The sequence below is a fragment of the Hypanus sabinus genome, chromosome 16 (assembly GCF_030144855.1).
Source record: "Hypanus sabinus isolate sHypSab1 chromosome 16, sHypSab1.hap1, whole genome shotgun sequence".
In the NCBI taxonomy this organism is placed as follows: Eukaryota; Metazoa; Chordata; class Chondrichthyes; order Myliobatiformes; family Dasyatidae; genus Hypanus; species Hypanus sabinus.
Genome location: NC_082721.1, coordinates 57026239 through 57046937, shown reverse-complemented (window position 1 = coordinate 57046937; position 20699 = coordinate 57026239). Strand labels below are relative to the sequence as shown.

At 44.0% G+C, this 20699-nt stretch overlaps 1 protein-coding gene across 8 annotated transcripts in view; it reads right to left on the bottom strand.

Annotated features, from left to right (window-relative positions):
- LOC132406331 (uncharacterized) overlaps positions 1–20699 on the bottom strand; it is a 68600-nt gene that overhangs the window by 9086 nt on the left and 38815 nt on the right. For 5 of the 8 annotated variants that reach the window (XM_059991850.1, XM_059991854.1, XM_059991855.1 and 2 more), the window contains 6 exons: positions 17431–17562; positions 14640–14764; positions 12013–12238; positions 11428–11575; positions 8592–8761; positions 7283–7463 (listed from right to left, as the gene is read on the bottom strand). In XM_059991850.1, coding sequence (XP_059847833.1) covers positions 7283–7463; positions 8592–8761; positions 11428–11575; positions 12013–12238; positions 14640–14764; positions 17431–17562 — 982 coding nt within the window. The other 3 variants (XM_059991856.1, XM_059991858.1, XM_059991857.1) reach the window with 3 other exon arrangements.

Sequence of the window (20699 nt, the reverse complement as noted above, 5' to 3'; positions counted from 1 at the left end):
AGCCTCTCCTATTCCATAAACGTGAACGTCACCTTCAGTCAGTGTGTTCTCAGAGTGTTTGCTGTTGAGTTGCTTGGATAGTTTATTTTGTTTTGGGAGACAGCTCAGCAGCTGCTGCCCTACATTGACCTACCAGTTCCAAAAGCTTAAGGTTGGCACAGGGCATGGGAAAGGCAAGTTCCCACAGGAAAATGAGGGGGCTTCTGATGCAGGGTCTCAACACAAAGCATCAGCTGTCCATCTCCCTCCACAGACACTGGGGAGTGTCTGACTCACTGAGTTCCTCCAGAGCTCAGTTTTTGGTCCTGCCTCCAACCTCTGTTGCACTTGGACTGGGTGATTCCTCTTGAAAAATGAAACAAACAAGTTTCTGTTTTTTACCAAAGGCAAGAAACATATCAGTCTCAAAATCCCTTAGCACTGCTCTGTTTGTACATTCAGTGACCACATTATTAGGTACCTCCTATGCCTAATAATGAGGGCAATGAGGGTCTGTTCACGATCTACTGCTGTTGTAACCCATTCTTCAAGTTCAAAGTTGCTCTCCTGCACACGACTGTTGTAACACATTTGAGTAAATGTTGCTTTCCTGTCAGGTTAATAGGTACTGGAGAAGTTTTTTCCCTACTGCGGTCACTTTGCTGAACAGTTAACTGCCGGTTAACTGTTGGCTAACTATTACTTGGATTGCACTACTTGTATGTATAATCTATAATTTCATTTATATTTATCATTATTATTGTTATGAGCAGAGAGACAACATCTGCCGGAAGTAAATTCCTTGTATGTGCACAGGTACTTGGCGATTAAAGTCTGATTCTGATTCTGATTCTGAGGTTGAACCAGTCTGACCATTCTCCTTAGACCTCTCTCATTAACAGGGCAATTTCACCCACAGAACAGCTGCTCACTGAATATTTTTTGTTTTTTGAACTATTTCCTATAAACTCTAGAGAGTGCTGTGCATGAAAATCCTAGGAGATCAGCAATTTCTGAGATACTTAAATCACCCTATCTGGACCCAACAATCATTCCACGGTCAAAGTCACTTAGATCACATTTTTCCCCATTCCAATGTTTGGTCTGAATAACAGCTGAACCTCGATCATAACTGTATGTTTTTATGAATTGAATTCCTGCCACATGATTGCTTGTTCAGATATTTGCATTAATGAGCAAGTGTACAGGTGTATCTAATAAAATAGCCACTAAGTATAAAGGTGGAGTGCAAGCACATATCTGGAATGCATAATATTGCTCCTATTTCCAGCTGCCTGAACACTTGAGCATTTGAGCTGACTTTGCCATGCTGTTTTGGATAATAGTCTTTAGTCCAATGTGATCTTCCTCCTCCAAATGACGTCACCAATGATCCCCAAAGAACATCTTCAGTGGCACTGGTTGGAGAAATATCTTTATTTTCTCACAAAAGCAGCCTTTCTTGGTCTTATCCCCCCCTAAGATCACACTTTAAAGTATGTTCTTTGTCCCCAAGGCGACCTCAAATACTACATCACATGCGTTACTGGTCAGCTTTGTTGTGGAGGACCTGACCATCACCTTCAACAAAAGTCTACAGCAAAGAAGGCAGCTCACCACTACCATCTCATGGGAAATTAGGGAGGGCAGTAATTGTTCAGTGTGGGCAGAGTGAGGAGACTCTGCCCCTTACCTGCTACACCTTTGTCCCTTTTGCATTTCATTTTAACTGGACATGGAAGAGAGGGAGCAAAGTCAATTTATCATGTTACACTCACCAGTGAATGTTCAAGGGAAGTTGTCCTACAGTTCAGTGTGTGGCTACAGTCCACCACAATGTCCCCCCTCCCTGTGGCCACTTTAGGATGAGGCTGTCTCATTTCCATGTACATGTGACAAATAAAGGTATCTTTATAAGGGGAAAAGAATTTTGGAAGAATTGAGGTCAGGAGGCATGTGTTTGGTCCAGACCTGCTCAGCTGGTTATGAGTTGAGGAGAAGTGAAGCAGACCAAGCCTTTAAAGATGAGAATGAGAGAAACATTCCAGGTTCTAGGGAGGCGGGGAGCTAGTATTTCCCTGGGCTAGAATGTCCAGTAGCAGGGGTCACAAGGTCAGCTGTTCAGGGCAGTGATGAGAATGAAATTCCTCACCTGGAGGGTAATGGACCCTCTGGAATTTGCTGCTCGGGGGATTGGGGGACGGGAGGACTCAGTGACTTATAAGGACTTGTTGACAGGTGTTAAAGCACTTGAGGGATTTGAGCTCAGTGTAGAAACTCTTTCTGAGGAGATGGGGGTCAGGGTGTGGTTGTGAGAGGGTTGGTGGCAGTAGAAGGGCTGCTGGAGGTGGGATTCGAGGTGTGGCTGTGGGAGGGTTGGTGGCAGTAGAAGGGCTGCTGGAGGTGGGATTCGAGGTGTGGCTGTGGGAGGGTTGGTGGCAGTAGAAGGGCTGCTGGAGGTGGGATTCGAGGTGTGGCTGTGGGAGGGTTGGTGGCAGTAGAAGGGCTGCTGGAGGTGGGATTCGAGGTGTGGCTGTGGGAGGGTTGGTGGCAGTAGAAGGGCTGCTGGAGGTGGGATTCGAGGTGTGGCTGTGGGAGGGTTGGTGGCAGTAGAAGGGCTGCTGGAGGTGGGATTCGAGGTGTGGCTGTGGGAGGGTTGGTGGCAGTAGAAGGGCTGCTGGAGGTGGGATTCGAGGTGTGGCTGTGGGAGGGTTGGTGGCAGTAGAAGGGCTGCTGGAGGTGGGATTCGAGGTGTGGCTGTGGGAGGGCTGGTGGATTTCCTGGAACCTTGATGAAAGGACAAGATGATCAATTCTTCCACTGAACAACCTGTGATAAATTCTTAGACTGCAAGAGGGAGAAGGACCCACCTCTACTACTGTGTCACTGTTGCCCACCACTCCTCTAGGTTTGTGAACAGCCAAATCTAGGATGCAATCCTGGGATAGCAGAAAAGAAAGGAGACCTAGATTTACATAGCACCTTTTTGCAAAGCACTTTTCAGTCATTGAAATGAAGCTCTTTTGAAATGTAGTCACTGTTTTATTGTGGGAAATTTCGCAGCCGATTTGAGCAAAGCAAAATCTTACAAGGAGCAATATGAAAATGAATGGATAAGCTGTCTTTTTAATAATTTTGACAGGACAAGAAGGATGTGAAGGGATTCCTCCAAACAGCATGAGAGAAACTGCTGTATCCACCTAAAAAGCAGGCATGGCTTCAGTACTTATGTTTCATTCAACAGATGACACCTCCAACCCTGTAGAACCCTCACATGGTGTCAGGCCAGACTAGTGTGTCAAATCTGAGGAGTGGACCTTAATCTTACAGCATTTGGATTTAGCAGAAAAGGTTAGAAAGAAACATAGAAAATCTACAGCACAGTACAGGCCATTTGGCCCACAATGTTGTGCCGACCATGTAACCTACTCTAGAAGCTGGCCCAAATATCCCAACCACATAGCCCTCTAGTTTTCTAAGCTCCATGTACCTATCTAAGAGTCTAACAGACCTCACCACTTTTGATAGCAATACATTCCACACACCCACCACACTCTGTGTGAAAAACTTACCCCTGATATCCTCCTTGTACCTACTTCCATGCACCTGAAAACTATGCCCCCTCGTGTTAGCCTTTCAGCCCTGGGAAAAAGCCTCTAGCTATCCACACGATCCTACAAAATCGTAACTACAGAGTGTGGAACTTGTTGGAAGGAGCAACAGTTACTGGAGCAAAATGAAAATCACATTTCTGTCAATGGGAAACCGTTAAGATTTGGTGAAAACCAACTTTGAAGGAGAAATAGCAGAATCATTGAGTCACCAGTTATGAAGTGCTTTATTGATTTTGAGAATTGGGAAATACCACTGAAGGAACTTCATCGACATGATTCATTATAGAACATTGCTCTTCTACACTCCTGCTCAATTTTATTGAGCTTGGTCTCCATCTCGGCTGGTATTTCTGGAACGGCCAGATGTAGCACCCGCTGGATCCCAAAGAAACCGTGCTCCAAAGCCACAGCAAGGAGGAAATAGTGGAGGTCCGGGAGGTCAGCAAAAAGGTTCCTGAACTCTGGGGACATGCTAATGAGCCCACAGTTGGTGATGATCGCCAGGTTGGTAAGGTATTCAAAGGCGAGACGCCAGGCCCCAATATTTGCCGAAGGGATTGGAAATTGTCTCTGCAAGACCTTGCTGAATTTCATACTTTCCAACTTAATGCCCAGGAGATTATTTAAGAAACTGAAAGAACCAGCGAGTGGGTAAACACTTGAGAAGAGAGACACAAAGCCAAATTTGATGAACAGCTCAAGGTAATCCTCCAGCAAACCATCCTTCGAATCTTTCAGATTGGCTTCTGTTTCAATCTGTTGAAAGCCGACGTTGGTAAGGGTCACATGTTTTTTGTTTAGGCGCACCAGCCTGTGTTTTGTTGTCCAGTACGGGAGAACAGTATCGAAGAATTGCCCCACGACCTGGTGGACGAGGAGCTGGGCCGAGAGGACATCAGCCAACAACTTCAAGTCCTTCAGGTAGAAGGCAACATAGTAGTGCATGCCAAAATTGTTGATGAGGTAGAAGATGAGGACCTTGGTCATCAGGTGGTTTTCGTGAGTGGACACTAAGCGATGGTTCTCCTTCTCGGTAATGAGCTTGGCGAGATAGAGGTAGACCCTGTTCAACACTTCAACACTGGTGCTGTAGACCAGGATTGGGGCATACGTCATCAACAAACTCTGCACTGATTGCTCTTTCTGGTCATGTTCTCTGACCTTCTTGTCTGCAGTGAGGAACATTACGATGAAGGAGACACTGACAACCAGGCTTCCAGCTAGAAATGGGATGGATCTGAATGCCATTTTGATGCTGCGCTCCCTGTCAAGCACCAAAGGTTCTTTGGTTTGGTTGATTCCGATTTTTTCTTGGAAACCAGCCCTTACCTTATCAAAGCTGTCCATCTGCCTGAGGGTTCCCCATTTGAAAGCCAGCTCTGAGCTGCGGCGCTTCCAACCATCGAGGAACACAGTGGACCACAGCATGTTGTAGAGCGCACAGGCGATGCACCCACCGTACTCCTTCAGGTTGGTGATGTAGAAGAACAGTTCCAGGAGAGTCCGGAAGGCCAGGCCCCAGGTGAAGTAACCAAGGAAGCTAAAGTACAGGGCGATTGACTCACCAAAGTAGTTTCGCAAAGCCTGCACAGGCTGGTCAATTAGGTAGCTGCGTTTCCTCCACAAGGCTTTCAGTTTCTCCAGCTCCTCCCGGTTGTGCATGGGGTACATTTTGGTTAATAGTTTGCTGCCCCACAGTTCCTCAAAGAGGTGCTTTCCGGGGTAAAGTTTGGCCGTGGCCTCCCCAGGAATGTGCTCCTCAACTGTCGCCTTGAGGTTGTCCAGCATATACTTGATGATGTAGAGCATCTCGGCCGTGGTGAGGAGCTGGGTCTCTGTCTCACGGAAATTGTCGCGGTCTGCATAAGTAAAAGGTCGGAGGTTCCCATCTTTATAGACCTTCACCAGTGATACTTCCTCTGCCCCACGGAGCAGCCTCTCCAAGGTGGCCCCCACCAGAAGGACTGTCCCTTCGGAGTCTGAACGCTCGATCACCTTTACCTTCAACTCTGCCCCATCTGAGGACTTTGGAGCCTCAATGCGACGTATCAGCCAATCCAACGTCTCCTGCTGGGCTCTTGGGGCCAGGTCCAGGACAACAAGGGCCAGGGGGAAAGGGGAACTGCTTTGAACATCATTGTCCATCTATTGATCTAATTATCACAAGCAGACCAATCATTTTCTTATCTGCTAAGTACTGAGAACTTGCTGAAGAAAACATGGGCCTGACAAGCTACATTATTCTATGAATATGGGGCAATTGAGATACCTTGCTTTAGTGTACATTGCTGCTCAGGAGACTATTTGGTTTAAGTTTGAGTTGCCCCTGAATAGCTGAAGGTTTTCCTACCATTGTGGTCTTTGTGATGTCATTGGTGATATCATGAGTGTCATGAGTTATAAAGTTGCTTTTGTGCTGGGGCACTTGCAGCATTATCCTGTCTTACCCCACTCTCCTGTTCCTGAAGTTACTGTGTTGTTGGGAATGTCATGGCGGAATAGGGATGGCAAGGGAGAAAGGGCGAAGCTAAGATGGCTTCATATGGCATCATGTGGCTATATTCTCAGTTTGGAAAGATCAAGGGAAGGCCTGGAGAATGAAAAGGAGGGATTGAGGATTGCAGACACAGTTCCTGCTCCCCCGCCTAAGCTAGACCCTGAACAAAATGTCCTTAGAATCCCGTAAACTTATAGCATAACCAAGAATCCATCAATTTCATAATGAATAAAGACTCCTGCGGCCTAACTTCATACCTATGCCCTCGGCTATAGTTATATCTCCAAAAGAGTTGAATTATGAAACTGTAGGTTCCTCGGGCTCGAATGTGTTGTAAATAGTGATAACTATATTTTAGTTTGAAACTGAAAATAGTGTGCTTTCATAAGTCCTGAATGTTACATAATATTGTATTATTATGCTATTGTAGCTATCTGAATAAACTTCAGTTTATAAAAAGAATTGAATTATGCTTAAACTAAGGAGACGTAAGAGACTGCAGATGCAAGAATGCAGAGCAACAACCAGCTGGAAGAATTCAGCAGGCCAAGCAGCACCTGCTCCGGGTTAGGGCGGATGCATGCTGGAACAGGACTGGCTTTGCTGTTGTTGGTTTGTTCTGTGTTCTGCCAAGCATTGTTGGCTATATTGGCACGGGAATGTGTGTTAACTCTTGCAAACAGCCCCCAATGCATCCCTGGGTGTATGTATTGGGTAATGTAAATGACACATTTCACTGTATGTTTCGATGTACATGTGATAAATAAGTGAATATGAATCAGATGTTGAGGGTTGTGTATTGACCATCATACAACAGCCCACCTCTGATTCCACAGGTAGTGTACTTTGACCTTAACAATTCTACACATCTCAGTTCAGTCTCCACTGAGAGGATAATAGGCATAGATCAAATGGACAGCCAACACCTTTCTCCCGGGGGAAGGAAAAAATGACTAATACGAAGGGACATAATTTGGAAACAATAGGGGTGATGTTTGAGACAGGTTTTTTTAAACTCAGAATGGTAGGTGAGTGGAACATGCTGCCAGGAGTGAAGGTAGGTTTCAATGTACATGTGATAAATAAATGAATCTAAATCTGAATTTTATATGCTACTCCAGACTCTGGAATCTATAGTCTCCTGTGCTCATACCTACATAGAGAAGGGATGGTATATCCTCCCATCACTCACCCACTCTCTGGAAGTGAAATATCACAGCCTCCTTTGAAAGGAAAACATTTTGATAAAGTCCAATTGAGTCATGATGAGGAAAGCATTGCCACCTTTCTTCTTCATCCTCGAAGTAATACAGCACAAAGTACTTAACGATTGGAAGAAAATGGCAGGGGGAGCCAGGGGCAGACTGAAGCACCTTGAAAGAGAAACAGAATTTAGAATACACAAAGCAGCCTACACTCACACCCAATAGCCCACCAGTCAGGCTGAGAATCACCGATTGATTCTTCTCCAAGTATCGTTGCCTCATTGTGGTGAAGAGGCTTGTGAGTTACTGAGATTCTGAGCATGATGCCTTCTGGAGTTTAGCCATCTGGTGCTGAGCTCCTTGTAGTGGCAAGGTCAAGGGGAAGTTGAAAACAAAAAGCGACCTCAACAGTGGAGCTGGCGAAGATGGTGACACATCACATTGGCAGTGAACGTGGAGGAGGGCTGCAGCAGTGAAGGGTCCCCATTTGACTTACATTCCATCTGCTGGATCCTTACCCCGGTCTGTCTAGGACCATGTGGCTGCCCAAACATCAGCCTCCCAAAGTTAAACAAAGTCATACACATTAAGAGAATCAACTGTAACATTCCAGATTAAATCTGCGAAGGTATTCAGTATTCAGAACATTGTGGATTCTGGATCAGCCTCTACAGCCACGTGAGGACCCACCAATTTGCAATCCCTTAGTAGGATGTCACACTTGACTCAAATGATCGTACTACTACTACCAATCAATTATAAGAATCGTAACTTTTTGCTGTAGTATTGAGGCCAAATGGCAGCAGGTAGTGTAGTGGTTAGCATAACACTTTACATCATCAGCTGTAAGTTTGGGGTTCAATTGTGGGAATTGTCTGTAAGAAATCTGTACATTCTTCTCTTGACCAGGTGGGTTTCTTCTGGTTGTTCCAGTTGTCTCCCACAGTCCAAAGACATATAGGTTAAGAAGTTGTGTACTTGCTGTGTCAGCTCAGGAGGCATGGTGATGCTTGTGGACTGCCCCCAGCACAACCCTTGCTGATTTGATTTGTTACAAATGTATGTTTTGAGGTACATGTAACATACAAAGCTAATCTTTATCTTTATCACTGTAGTAATTAAGTTGTGAGAGTCTTTTTAGTCTTCTGCTTTTTCCTCTGTCTTTTGCCATGCTTCCTCTTCATTTCTGCACTTGTAGGACTTAATAAAATGATCACAAACAACAAATTTTATGTATTACTCTTGACTTTCAAAGAAACTTTGGATCGCAAAAACATCGGGATCAACACTTGTTACCTTCAGGTATGTTTGATGTCCTTTGGCGGCGCTGAGGGCCAAGGCCTCAGTGAATGCCGATTGATATGTGAGAATGTCGTTGGCAGTCCAGCGGTGACCCTCGGAGAGCCACATTGTGAAGGTCTGTGCTCTCTTCAGCCGCACCCTCAGTTCCTCCAGGTGTTTGTGCACTAGATGTAGACAGAAAGTGAATCCAAGAAGTCCATCCATCAACAGTGGACATTGACCACCATCTCCATTTTCTCTTTCACATTGAGGCCATTTGGCCTTACAGTTTGTGCTGGTTCATTTCCTCACTCATTTTCCCAACAACTTACGATTCCCACTTTCCCATTAACCTCACTCCCCCCACCCTCACTCACATGCAAGGGGTAGTTTACTGCTGCCCTTTAACATGCTGATACATACCACTATAGGATGTTTGAGGAAACCAGAGTGTCTGGGGAAACCCATGCAGATACTCAGAGAACAAGCAAACTCCACGCAGACGGCACTCGGGGACAGGATTGAACCCTAGTTTTGGGTGCAGTGAGGCAGCGGCTCTATCAGCTGCAGTCCTCTACTGGTCCTGAGGTGAGTTTTTTGCTACAGTTTCAGTAGGAAGTTAGACCATAAGACATAGGAACAGAATTAGGCCATTTGGCCCATCGAATCTGCTCCACCATTCCATCATGGCTGATTTATTTTCCCTCTCAACCCCATTCTCCTGCCTTCTCCCCATTACCTTTGACACCCTTACTAATCAACCTCCACTTTAAATATACCCAGTGACTTGGCCTCTACAGCCGTCTGTGGCAATGCATTCCACAGGTTCAGCATCTTCTGGCTAAATAAATTCATCATTACACACGCAAAATTCTGGAGGAACTCAGCAGGCCAGGCAGCATTTATGGAAAAAAGTACAGTCGATGTTTCGGGCCACAGATAAGGGCCACCATCAAATCCACAGATATGGGAGGTGCTGTAGTAGTCTTGCATACTGACCTCTACTTTGCTGATGCCCAGTGCCAACTCTCAGACACCTCCTGATCCCTACCCATTGAACAGGGCCCCATTAAGGAACACCAGATCATTGTCTCCCTCCAGACCTAACCAGTTCTCCTCCACCACCACTCTCCTCTGCCTAGTGAAACTTGTCCTAACTCTAAATAATTTCTCCTTGGCTCTTCCTACTTCCTTCAAACTAAAGGAGTAGCCATGGGCACTCGCATGGGTCCCAGTTATGCCTGCCAGTTTGGCGGCTATGTGGAACAGTCCATCTTCCAAACCTACTGATGCACCATCAATAACTCACTCTGAGATGTAAAGGCGAGATATTGGCTTTTATTGACTGGAAGAAGGAACAAGCAGTGAGTGACCACCATACTACATCCTGGAGACTGAGAGGCTGGGCTCAGGCCTTGATCGCCTTTATACAGGGGTCTGTGGGAGGAGCCACAGGAGCAGTGAGCAGGGGACGTGTCCAGACAGGTATATGTAGTTCACCACACCTACACTGGTGACTGTCCCGCACTTTTCCTATACTACATCAATGACTGCATTAATGCTGCTTCCTGCACCCATGCGGAACTTGTCCACTTCATCCACTTTGCCTCCAACTTCCACTCTGCCCTCAATTTCACCTAGTCCATTTCTGACACCTCCCTTACCATCCTCGATTTCACTGTTTCTATCTCCAGAAACAGCTTGTCCACTGATGTCCATTACAAACCCACGGACTCTCACAGCTACCTGGACTACACCTTGTCCCACCTTACCACTTGTAAAAATGCCACCCCCTTTTCTCAATTCCTCTGTCTCCGCCACATCTGCCCTCAGGCTGAGGCTTTTCATTCTAGAACAAAGAAAGGGGCTTCCCTTCCTCCACCATTAATGCTGCTCTCAACCCCAACCTCCTGCCATTCTACCAGGGATAAGGTTCCTTGTCTTCACCTACCACTCCACCATCCTCCACTTCCAGCACATAATTCTCTGAAACTTCTGCCATCTCCAATGGGATTCCACCACCAAGCACATTTCCCCTCCCCCCCCCACTTCCTGCTTTCACAGGGATCACTTGTTATACAACTTCCTTGTCCATTAGTCCCTCCCCACTGTTCTCCATCCTGGCACTTATCCTTGCAAGTGGAACAAATGCCACAGCTATCTCTACACCTCCTCCCTTACTACCATTCAGGGCCCCAAACAGTCCTTCCAGGTGAGGCGACACTTCACCTTTGAGTCTGTGGGAGTCATATACTGTGTCTGGTGCTCCCAGTGTGGTCTCCTGCTGGTTGGCATGAACAAGATGGGGCAAAAGACCAGTATCTGTGCTGTATAGCCTATTGAATATTGAAAGGCTAAGATAGAGTGAACAGTACTGTTTCCAGTAGTGGGGGAGTCTAGGACCAGAAGGCACAATCTCAGAAGATAAAAGGATGTCCCTTTAGAACAAAGATGAGGAGGAACTTCTTTAGCCAGAAGGCGGCGAATCTGTGGAATTCATTGCTACAGAACTGTTGTAGAGGTCAAATCATTGGGTATACTTAAAGTGGAGATTGATGGGTTCTTGATTAGTAAAGATTACGTGGATAAGGCAGAAGAATGGTGTTAGGAGGGAAATTAAATCAGCCCAGAACAACTCAAGCAGAGCAAACTCAATGGGGAAAATGGCCTGATTCTGCTCCTATGTCTTATGATCTTATCTGTGTTATGGAGCTGTGTGTATCAGCACAGATTGGACCTTGAACACAAGACCCTCTTGTCCTGGATGGGCTGATGATACACTTGCAGGGGTCACCAAGCCACGGTGAACACCATCTTGCTTTAAACCCACCTACTGGTACAACCTCCTCACCTATGTTAGCATAAGCTTGAAGTGCTTCTTCGTGACATCCTGGAGGACCTTTGAGGTAGTAAAACTCAGTCAGTTCCAAACCATTACAGAACGGAGTTAAGAAGCTGAGCCAGGTAGCTGAGATGTTCACACCCAGACCCACGGCCACCTGAGAGAGAGGTTGGTAAAAGAAATATTAGGGTACAGGCAGGCATAACTCAATGCCTTCCTTCTTAGACAAGGTAATGATCCTTGGAGAAGTACCTGTCGCTTACCACACCATGAAGAAGTCATCGCTTCATCTGAGGGTCAAAGAACGATAAGGTGTGATTTTCATGTCGCTTGGCGGAGTGGATTCCGACGGGATTGTTGAAACACCAGCAAATATTATTCTCCCCATTCAACAGAGAGTAAACCAACCTTGTCTCTGTCATTGCATTCTATCCCATCCCTCCTCAGAATGACTAAAACTGTCCTCTCCAATATTACAAAGAGACAGTGATCCCTGGAGTTTTCTGAAGGCATAGAAATATGGATGTGGTGGAGATCACGCATCACATTAATTACAGCATCCCACAGAATTGTTCTACTTCAAGTTGATCATACCTTAAAGTCTTGGCATTGATGTGGGAAGTTACTGTTTCCCATCAAAGAGATCTGCTCAAGGACACTTGGGAAGGTGCTAAGATTCAACATGCAGAGAGCACTCTTTAACCCAAAAGCCTCAAAGTCTGGAATCTGGAAGATGTGGTTCTCGTGATCAATCAGTTTCCGAGTAAAATATAGGGTCTGATGGATAATTTCCTCATCTTTCTTCTGCCATAGCTCCATCCTGTTAGGAAGGAAGTTGATATGAAGCTTTCACTTGGACAAACAGAAGCTAATGTTGCTTGGGGTATCCTAGGAAAGGCATAGACATGTTGGCCAAAATGGCTTTGTGTGCTGTTGGTTCCTCTGATTTTATATCTTCAGTTGAACCAAAACAAATAAAGTTTGATATTTGTGATGTTTGTGAAAGACCCATGCCCCATGAAATGAAAACATTGGCAGTCAAGTAATTTAGGAAGTCCAGAGAAGAAGATTTTTTTAAATCAGTTAATTTACAGGATTTGGTCAGGCCAATATTTACTGTCCTTCCTGAATCACTACTGTACAGGTTGTAGTGAGCTGTCACTTTGATACAGAACAGCCTAGGGTGAAGGTAACTCTACACTACAGAACTGTTGGGTGGGGAGTTTCAGGGTACAGAGCCAGCAGCGATGAAGGGCCAGTCAAGGTGCTGTATGGTTTGGACAAGAGTCTGGTGGTGGTGCTCCCAATCACTTGCTGTCTTTGCCATTGATACTGGATACCAAAGGTTTGGGAAGTGCTATTGGAGCCTCCTAGCCAAGTAACTGCAGTGCAATTGTAGATGGTGTCCTTGGCAACCCCTGTGTGCTAATGGTGGACAGGATGAGTGTTTAGGATGGAAGAGAGACTTGACAGCTGACCATCATTTTATCCTTAGTTTCATTGATTAACCTTCTGTCTACCTGGCCCTACCCCTTCTCCGCTCTTCCTCCCTCTCCCTCTCTGACTCCCACTCCCTCTTCATCTCCCTTCTTCTTCTCTATCACCCTCTCTGCTTCCCTTTCCCTCTCCCTCTCCAAATCTCTCTCCTATTCCATCTCTGTCTCTGGTCTGTGTCTCCCTTTTCATCTGTGTCTTCCTCTCCCTCTTTGACTCCCTCCCCCTTTCTGTCTCCCTTTCTCTCTCCATCTCTATCTCCCGCTCACTCTCTCTACCTTTTCCTCTCCATCTCTGTCTCTCTCCCTCTCCCCATCCCCTGCCCCTCCCTCTACCTCTGTATCTCTGTCCTCCTCTTCCACTCCCTCTCACTCATTTCCCCTAATATCTTTCTCTCATTTATTTCAAAACTAGGCTACAGTCAGTGTCTCAGAGGGAGTGATGGGATTGCAGTCAAAGTGCGAGATATAGACTGAGGGAACGAGAGAGGGAGGAAGAGAGAGAATCAGTATGAGAGACAGAGAGAAGTGGTGTATGAAGTAGACAATGAAGCAATAACTGGTACCATTCCCCTGTTGTCCATGGTGGATTTAAAATATGAAAGATGTCGAACTCCAATGGATCAAGGACAGTGGAAGCAGACAGTTCCACTGTCTTTGTTCCTGCCATGTACTTGGAGATGAAGGCTACTGTTGTACACTTTCCATTTTGTGAGATGGAGTTGCTTTGCTTTCTGTGATTTAAAGTGGACATGATGCTTCAGGTAATCTGCTAGACAGGAGATAATTTCCAAATAAGTTATTTGTGAAGTGTTCTTTGATATAACATAATGTGCAGGTGTGGTGAACTACATATACCTGTCTGGACACGCCCCCCTCACCCCGCTGACTGCTCCTGTGGCTCCTCCCACAGATCCCGGTATAAAGGCGATTGGAGCCACAGACCCTTCCTCAGTCTCCAGGATGTTGTGTGATGGTCACTTGCTGCTTGTGCTTTCTTCCAATCAATAAAAGCCTACCTTAACCCACGTCTCAGAGTTGTTGATGGTGCATCAGCAGGTTTGTGAATGTTGGGGTTGGTGCCTGCCTGGAGTGATTCGAACTGGTTTCTGAAGAGTCATAAATTACCAATTGACACTTGCTGGGAAGAGGGCAATAAATGAATGCTGGCCTGGAGCAGAGACCAATAAAAAGGTGCTAAAGGTCAATCAGATGACCTACAGCCAATGACACTGGAATATTACATTTGAATTGGTAAGGAACAAGTATAAAATGGACATTTTGATGCCAGGGTCTGAGCGAAGAAAGGATCGATAGTCTGGCCAATGGAAATCCCCTATTTCGGTGTTATAAGTTGGACAAGTGGTCTGAGTGAGTATTGGTACAGAGGGGACAGTAGAATTTATACTCTAAGCTGTTGGCCCAGGGTCAATTATGATGTTGTTCGTACGGAGACAATGAAGTGTGAGCTTTGATTAATTACAAGTTGCGTAGTGAATTTCCTAACCTTGTTCTGTTGACAAACAGTTAACACCCACGCACCAAGTATCTGCTGAATCTGCAATTTCCAAAAATCACAACTTAATTTGAGCAGGTCTAATTTATAAAAGCATTACTTATGGAAAGTATATTGATGTGAGAAAAGATCTATTGTAGTTCTTTGGGTGTATGTTTTTGATTATTGGTAAAATCTGAAACATTTGTTCCTATTTATATTTCATACCATACCTTAAGGAAGCCTTTATGAATTCTGAAGCTACTATTGGGTAAGGATTTGGTGGGAGAGGCAATTCAGAAAAGATTGCCTGTAAGCATTGTTCCCAGTGCCAATCCAGCCGACAGTCCACACAATACTGTAAAGAACAGAGAGAAATGTCAAATACCAAAGGGCATGTACTTACAGCAATATGGGGTAAGTTTAAAGGAGACATGTGGGACACACTTTTTTTACACAGAGAGTGTTGGGTGCCTGGAATGGGATGTCAGGTGGTGGTGAAGGCAGAAACCATAGCAGTGTTTAAGGGACTGTTCAACATATGAATAGAGGAAAATGGATCATGTCCAGGAAGAAGAGATTTAGTTTAACTTAGCATTCTGTTCAGCATGAACACTACGGGCCAATGGGGCTGGTTCTGTGTTCTATGCTTTCCTTGTGAATGCTGCTTACCTGATGCTATGTGCCTGTGAGTCTGCTGTAAGCTTGTATTGCACCTGTGCACACAAGCATTTGTGCAATTGACAATAAACTTGACTTTAGCTTTGATTTACTTCTGTGTTTGAACATATAGAACAGTACAGCACAATACAGGTCCATCAGCCCATGATGTTGTGCCAACCTTTTAATTTACTCCAAGATCAATATAACCCTTTCCTCCAATTTAGCCCTCCACTTTTTTCATCCATGTGCCTATCTAAGAGTCTCTTAAATGTATTTACTTCTACCACCACCCCTGGTAAAGGGTTCCATGCACTCACCACGCTCTGTGTAAATAAAAACACATCAGCCATTCCCCCTATACTTGCCTCCAAACACCTTAAAATTATGCCCATTCATATTAGCCATCTCAACCCTGGGAAAAAAGTCTCTAGCTGTTCATTCTATGCCTCTCATAATTTTCTACACCTCTATCAGGTCACCCCTCATCCTCCTTTTCTCCAAAGAGAAACCTTGTTCAATCTATCCTCATAAGACATACTCTCTAATCCAGACAGCATCCCTGGTAAATCTCCTATGCACCCTCTCGAAAGCTTCCACATCCTTCCTATAATGAGGTGACCAGAACTGAACACAATATTCCAAAAGTGGTCTAAACTGGGTTTTATAGAACTGCAACATTACCTTGTTGTTCTTCAACCCCTAACTAATGAAAGCCAACATTCCTTCTTAACCACCCTATGCCTTGTGACTGTACTCTGTATAACATGTCATTTGATGACTTATAGATACAAAAATAAAGAACTGCACAGAGGCTGTGTATGGTGTCAGGTTTTCCATGTGGTCAGGTTTGAATTCCATGCTGGTGCTGACTCTCCATTTGTGACCAGAGAACAGTTGGATAGTCAGAGGTGCAGCCTTTAGATGAAATACTAAACTTCCCTCCCTCTTTCTCTAATGTAGTTTCAAAAATTCTACACATCTCAATGATCAATTTTATTCACCAGATACATTACACTTTTTTGCTGTGGTGTGTTGGTACGGCTGTGACGTGCAACAAAGAACAATAGTCAACAATTCTAAAGAATTATATAAAAATAAAGTCAGAGATTAAAGGATGGATATGGAATAAAATGTGCATAAATAGCAGTATGTATTTACAATGTACTTAGCATTATCAAAAGTGGTTTAAAGTGTCTACAGTGCAGAGCAAAGACAGGGGTCATAGATAGAGGGGTGGTGGGGGCTAACTAGATGAAGGGTCTCAAGATAAAAATGCTTTCAAATGTTTACAGTGCAGTGCAATGACAGAATAATTAGAATTGTTGATCAGATTAACTGCCTGGTGAAAGTAACCTCCCCCTAGTTTCTCACTCAACGTTTATCTTACAGTCACTGCATTGAAACAGTAACCTGGGCATTAACGCATCACTGTTTCTGGCAGCTTGCTGTGCACAAAATGGCTGCCAAATGTCCATTAACCGATATGTGTCTCAGGACATCTTGAAGCCCTACAAAGTCCGATCCTAAACACATTCACCTTGCCTTGTGCTGCTGGGTTCACCACCTCCATGTCTGTGTTTAAGGACCCAAATACTTTGCCACAAATAGGTGTGCTGAACTACATATATCTGTCTGGACAAGCCCCCCTGCTGACTGCTCTTGTGGCTCCTCCCACTGACCGTGGCTCCTCCCACAGACCCCTGTATAAAGGCGATTGGGGCCTGAGCCCGGCCTCTCAGGCTCCAGGATGTAGTATGGTGGTCAATTGCTGCTTGTTCTTTCTTCCAATCAATTAAAGCCAATATCTCGCCTCATGTCTCAGAGAGTTATTGATGGTGCATTAATTTTATTGACAGTGGAATTGAATGGTTCTGGATGGAACAGGTTGGGGTATGGGATGTTCTGTGTTTCTCTCACGGAGTGTGAATGTCTCCTTAAACTCCTGGTTGGGGGGTGGGCAGAATCAAGATAAACGTTGAATGTTCATGAACCAGTTAATGCAGCACAGTACTGGTTAGCGTAATGCCTTAAAGCACTGACTGGGTTTGATTCCCACCTCTGTCTGTAAGCCGTTTGCATGCTATCCCTGTCACTGTGAGGGTTTCCTCCTGGTGCTCAGGTTTCCTCCCACATTCCAAAAATGCATGGCTTGGAGTAGTATGTTGTGGGCATGCTATGTAGGTGCCGGAAGCATGGTAATATTTGTGCAATGAACCCATCACTTCACAAACGATGATATAGACGACACTTCACTGTATATTTTGATGATTTGATTTACATGTGACAAATAAAGCTAATCTTTCTTCTTTCTTTAGGAAGAACACTTTGTGGAGATGTCACATTGTTCGAGGAGCCACCTACCTTTATGAGGGCAGCGTCCTGTTCCTCCTGACCAGTGGATTTTACATCCATGGCATCTCCAGCTAGATTAATGTATTGGTCCCTGGTGTGTGACAGTATGGGTGCACCATGAGGGGGATGTTCACTGTTAACCTGCAGTACAAGCCAGAGAGGGTCAGTCCTGTTGTAGTGAACATCAGTTAGAGCAGCAGGGCAGAGCCAGTACTCAGTCTGAGAATACCTATTTCTCTCCTGTTAGACAACTCTGAAAGGGAAATTGTCCAGATCTCCTCTTGGCTGGGGGTCCATGCAAATTAGTGGATCTGAATGGTTACTACACCAGGGATTCTTTTACCATATGTTGCTACTGAATCCACAATCAGAGTATTCCAGCACAGAGTCCATCTCAGCTAAAACAAAACATTCTTTATTGCCTCCTGCTCTACTTGTTCCATAGTTGTGGTGACTAGTCATAAGACAAACAGCTTATGGTGTAGAGGGAGCCATTTGCAACACCAAAGGCAACTTGTATCCCAGCACACCTGACTGGAAATGGAGAGATCAGAGAGCAGGACAGTAGCATAGCGGTTAGCAAAATGCTATTACACAGCCAGCGATCCAGGTTCAAGGTTTACTCCCACCTTCAGGGTTAATAAATTGTGGGCTTAGAACACAGAAATGTAGAACAGTATGGGCCCTTCAGCCCACAATATTGTGTCATCCTTTTAACCTACTCTCAGACCAATCTAACCTACCCTCCTACATAGCTTTCCAGTTTGTATCATCCATATGCTTATCTAAGAGTTTCTTAAGTGACCCAAATGTATCTGCCTCTACCAATACCCTTAATAGGATATTCCACATACCCACAATTCCCAGTAAATGACTTATCTCTGGCATTGCCCTCCCATCCTTTCCTCCAATCACAAAATTATGTCCACACATATTATAACCATTTCCATATTGGGAAAAGTCTTGCCATTTACTCTGTTTATGCCTCCTATCATCTTCTATACCTCTATCAATTCATCTCTCATCCCCCTTCACTCCAAAGAGAAAAGTCCTAGTTCACTCAGCTTTTCCTCATGTGTTCTATAATCCAGGCAGCATCCTGGTAAATCTCCTCTGCACCCTCTCAAAAGCTTCCACATCTTTCCTAACATGAGGTGACCAGAACTGAGCGCAATATTTCATTTATGGTCTAAGCAGGGTTTTACAGGGCTGCAATGTTACCTCACAGCATGTTATGTTGGTGCCACAACTTACAGGCTGCTCCTAGCATATTCTCGAACAGCATCCAGCCTAAGCAAGGATCAGGGCCCGCTGCAGATTCTCTTTCACCAACATAGTGCCACAGTGGATGCAATCTCACTGGCTCTCCACTCTATACCTATGCCATTTTGCTCAGCAATAAACACAATCATTCCCTTAGTACTAAACAACAAGCTCCAAAACCTGGGCATCTATAACTCCCTCTGCAGCTGGATTCTTGGCTTCCTCATTGGGTGACCACAGCCAGTGTGGGAGCTGAAATAACATCTCCTCCTCACTAACAATCAACATTGGTGTACCTCAAGGATGTGTGCTTAGCCCATTGCTCTATTCTCTCTACACCCACAACGATGTAGCTAGCCACAGTTCTAACACCACCTATAAATTTGCTGATGACACAATTATTGTTGGCACAATTTCAGATGGTGATGAGGAGGTGTACAGGAGTAAGATCGATCAACTGGTCGAGTAGTGTTACAACAACAGCCTTGCACACAACATCAGTAAGACCAAGAAAATGATTGTGGACTTCAGGAAGGGGAATTTGAGGGAAAACACACCAGTCCACATAGAGAGGTCAGCAGTGGAAAGGGTGAGCAGTTTCATGTTCCTGGGTGTCAACATCTCTGAAGACCTGTCTTTGGCCCAACATGTTGCTGCAATTACAAAGAAGGCACAACAGTGGCTATATTTCATTAGGAGTTTGAGGAGACTTGGTATGTTACCAAAGACTCACAAATTTCTACAGATTCTACCGTGGAGAATATTCTAACTGGTTGCATTACTGTCTGGTATGGAGGGGTGATTGCACAGGATTGGGAAAAGCTGCAGAAAGTTGTGAACTCAGCAAGCTCCATCATGGACACTACCCTCCCCAGCATCGAGGACAACTTCAAAAAGCGATGCCTCAAGAAAGCGGCATCCATCATTAAGGACCTCGCCACCCAGGAAATACCTTTTTCTCATTACTACCACCAAGGAAGAGGTACAGAAGCCTGGAGACACACATTCAACATTATTAGGGACAGCTTATTCCCCTCTGCCATTGGATTTCTAAATGGACAATGAATCCAGGTACACTACCTCATTTTTTCTTATTTTGAACAACTTATTCAATTTTAACTTTAAGAATATTTATTTTAATTTATAGCATTTTATTATTATGCATTGCAATGTACTGCTGCTGCAAATCAACAATCTTCACAACGTCAAGAATATCGTTGGAAAAATTGACATGGAAATTTGATCTAGGAGGATTACAACTTCCAAATTTTAAGAATTATTATAAAGCAAATCAACTTAGATTTATTGCATCTTTTTTCGAGAAAGATAAACCGGCATGGATTAGAATAGAATTAGATAAAATAGGAGAAAACGTACCAGAAGATTTTATATACAAATGGGAATCTAAATGGATACGGGAAAAGAAAGAATCTCCTATATTAAAACATTTGATTGACTTATGGAATAAGATAAATGTTGATGATGAGACAAAAAAATCTTTATTAGCAAAGAGATCTTTAATTCAAAATAGACTTATTCCTTTCACAATGGACAATCAACTTTTATATAATTGGATTCAAAAAGGGATTAGATATATAGGGAATTGTTTTGAAGGAGGTATATTAATGTCATTTGATCAATTAAAAAATAAATATAAAATATCAAATAACACTTTATTTTGTTACTTTCAATTAAGGGCTTATTTAAGAGAAAAATTAGGTCAAACAATGTTATTGCCGAAATCTAATGAAATAGAAATTTTAATTCAAAAAGGAAATATTAAAAAATTTATATCTTGTATGTATAATTTGATTCAAAGACAGGCAATTAAACAAGGAGTCCATAAGTCAAGACAAAAATGGGAAAGTGATTTGAATATTAAAATTGAAGAAACAAATTGGTCAAGACTATGTCTTGATAGTATGACAAATACAATAAATGTTCGGTTAAGATTGGTGCAGTATAATTTTCTACATCAATTATATATTACACCACAAAAAATAAAAAAATTAAAT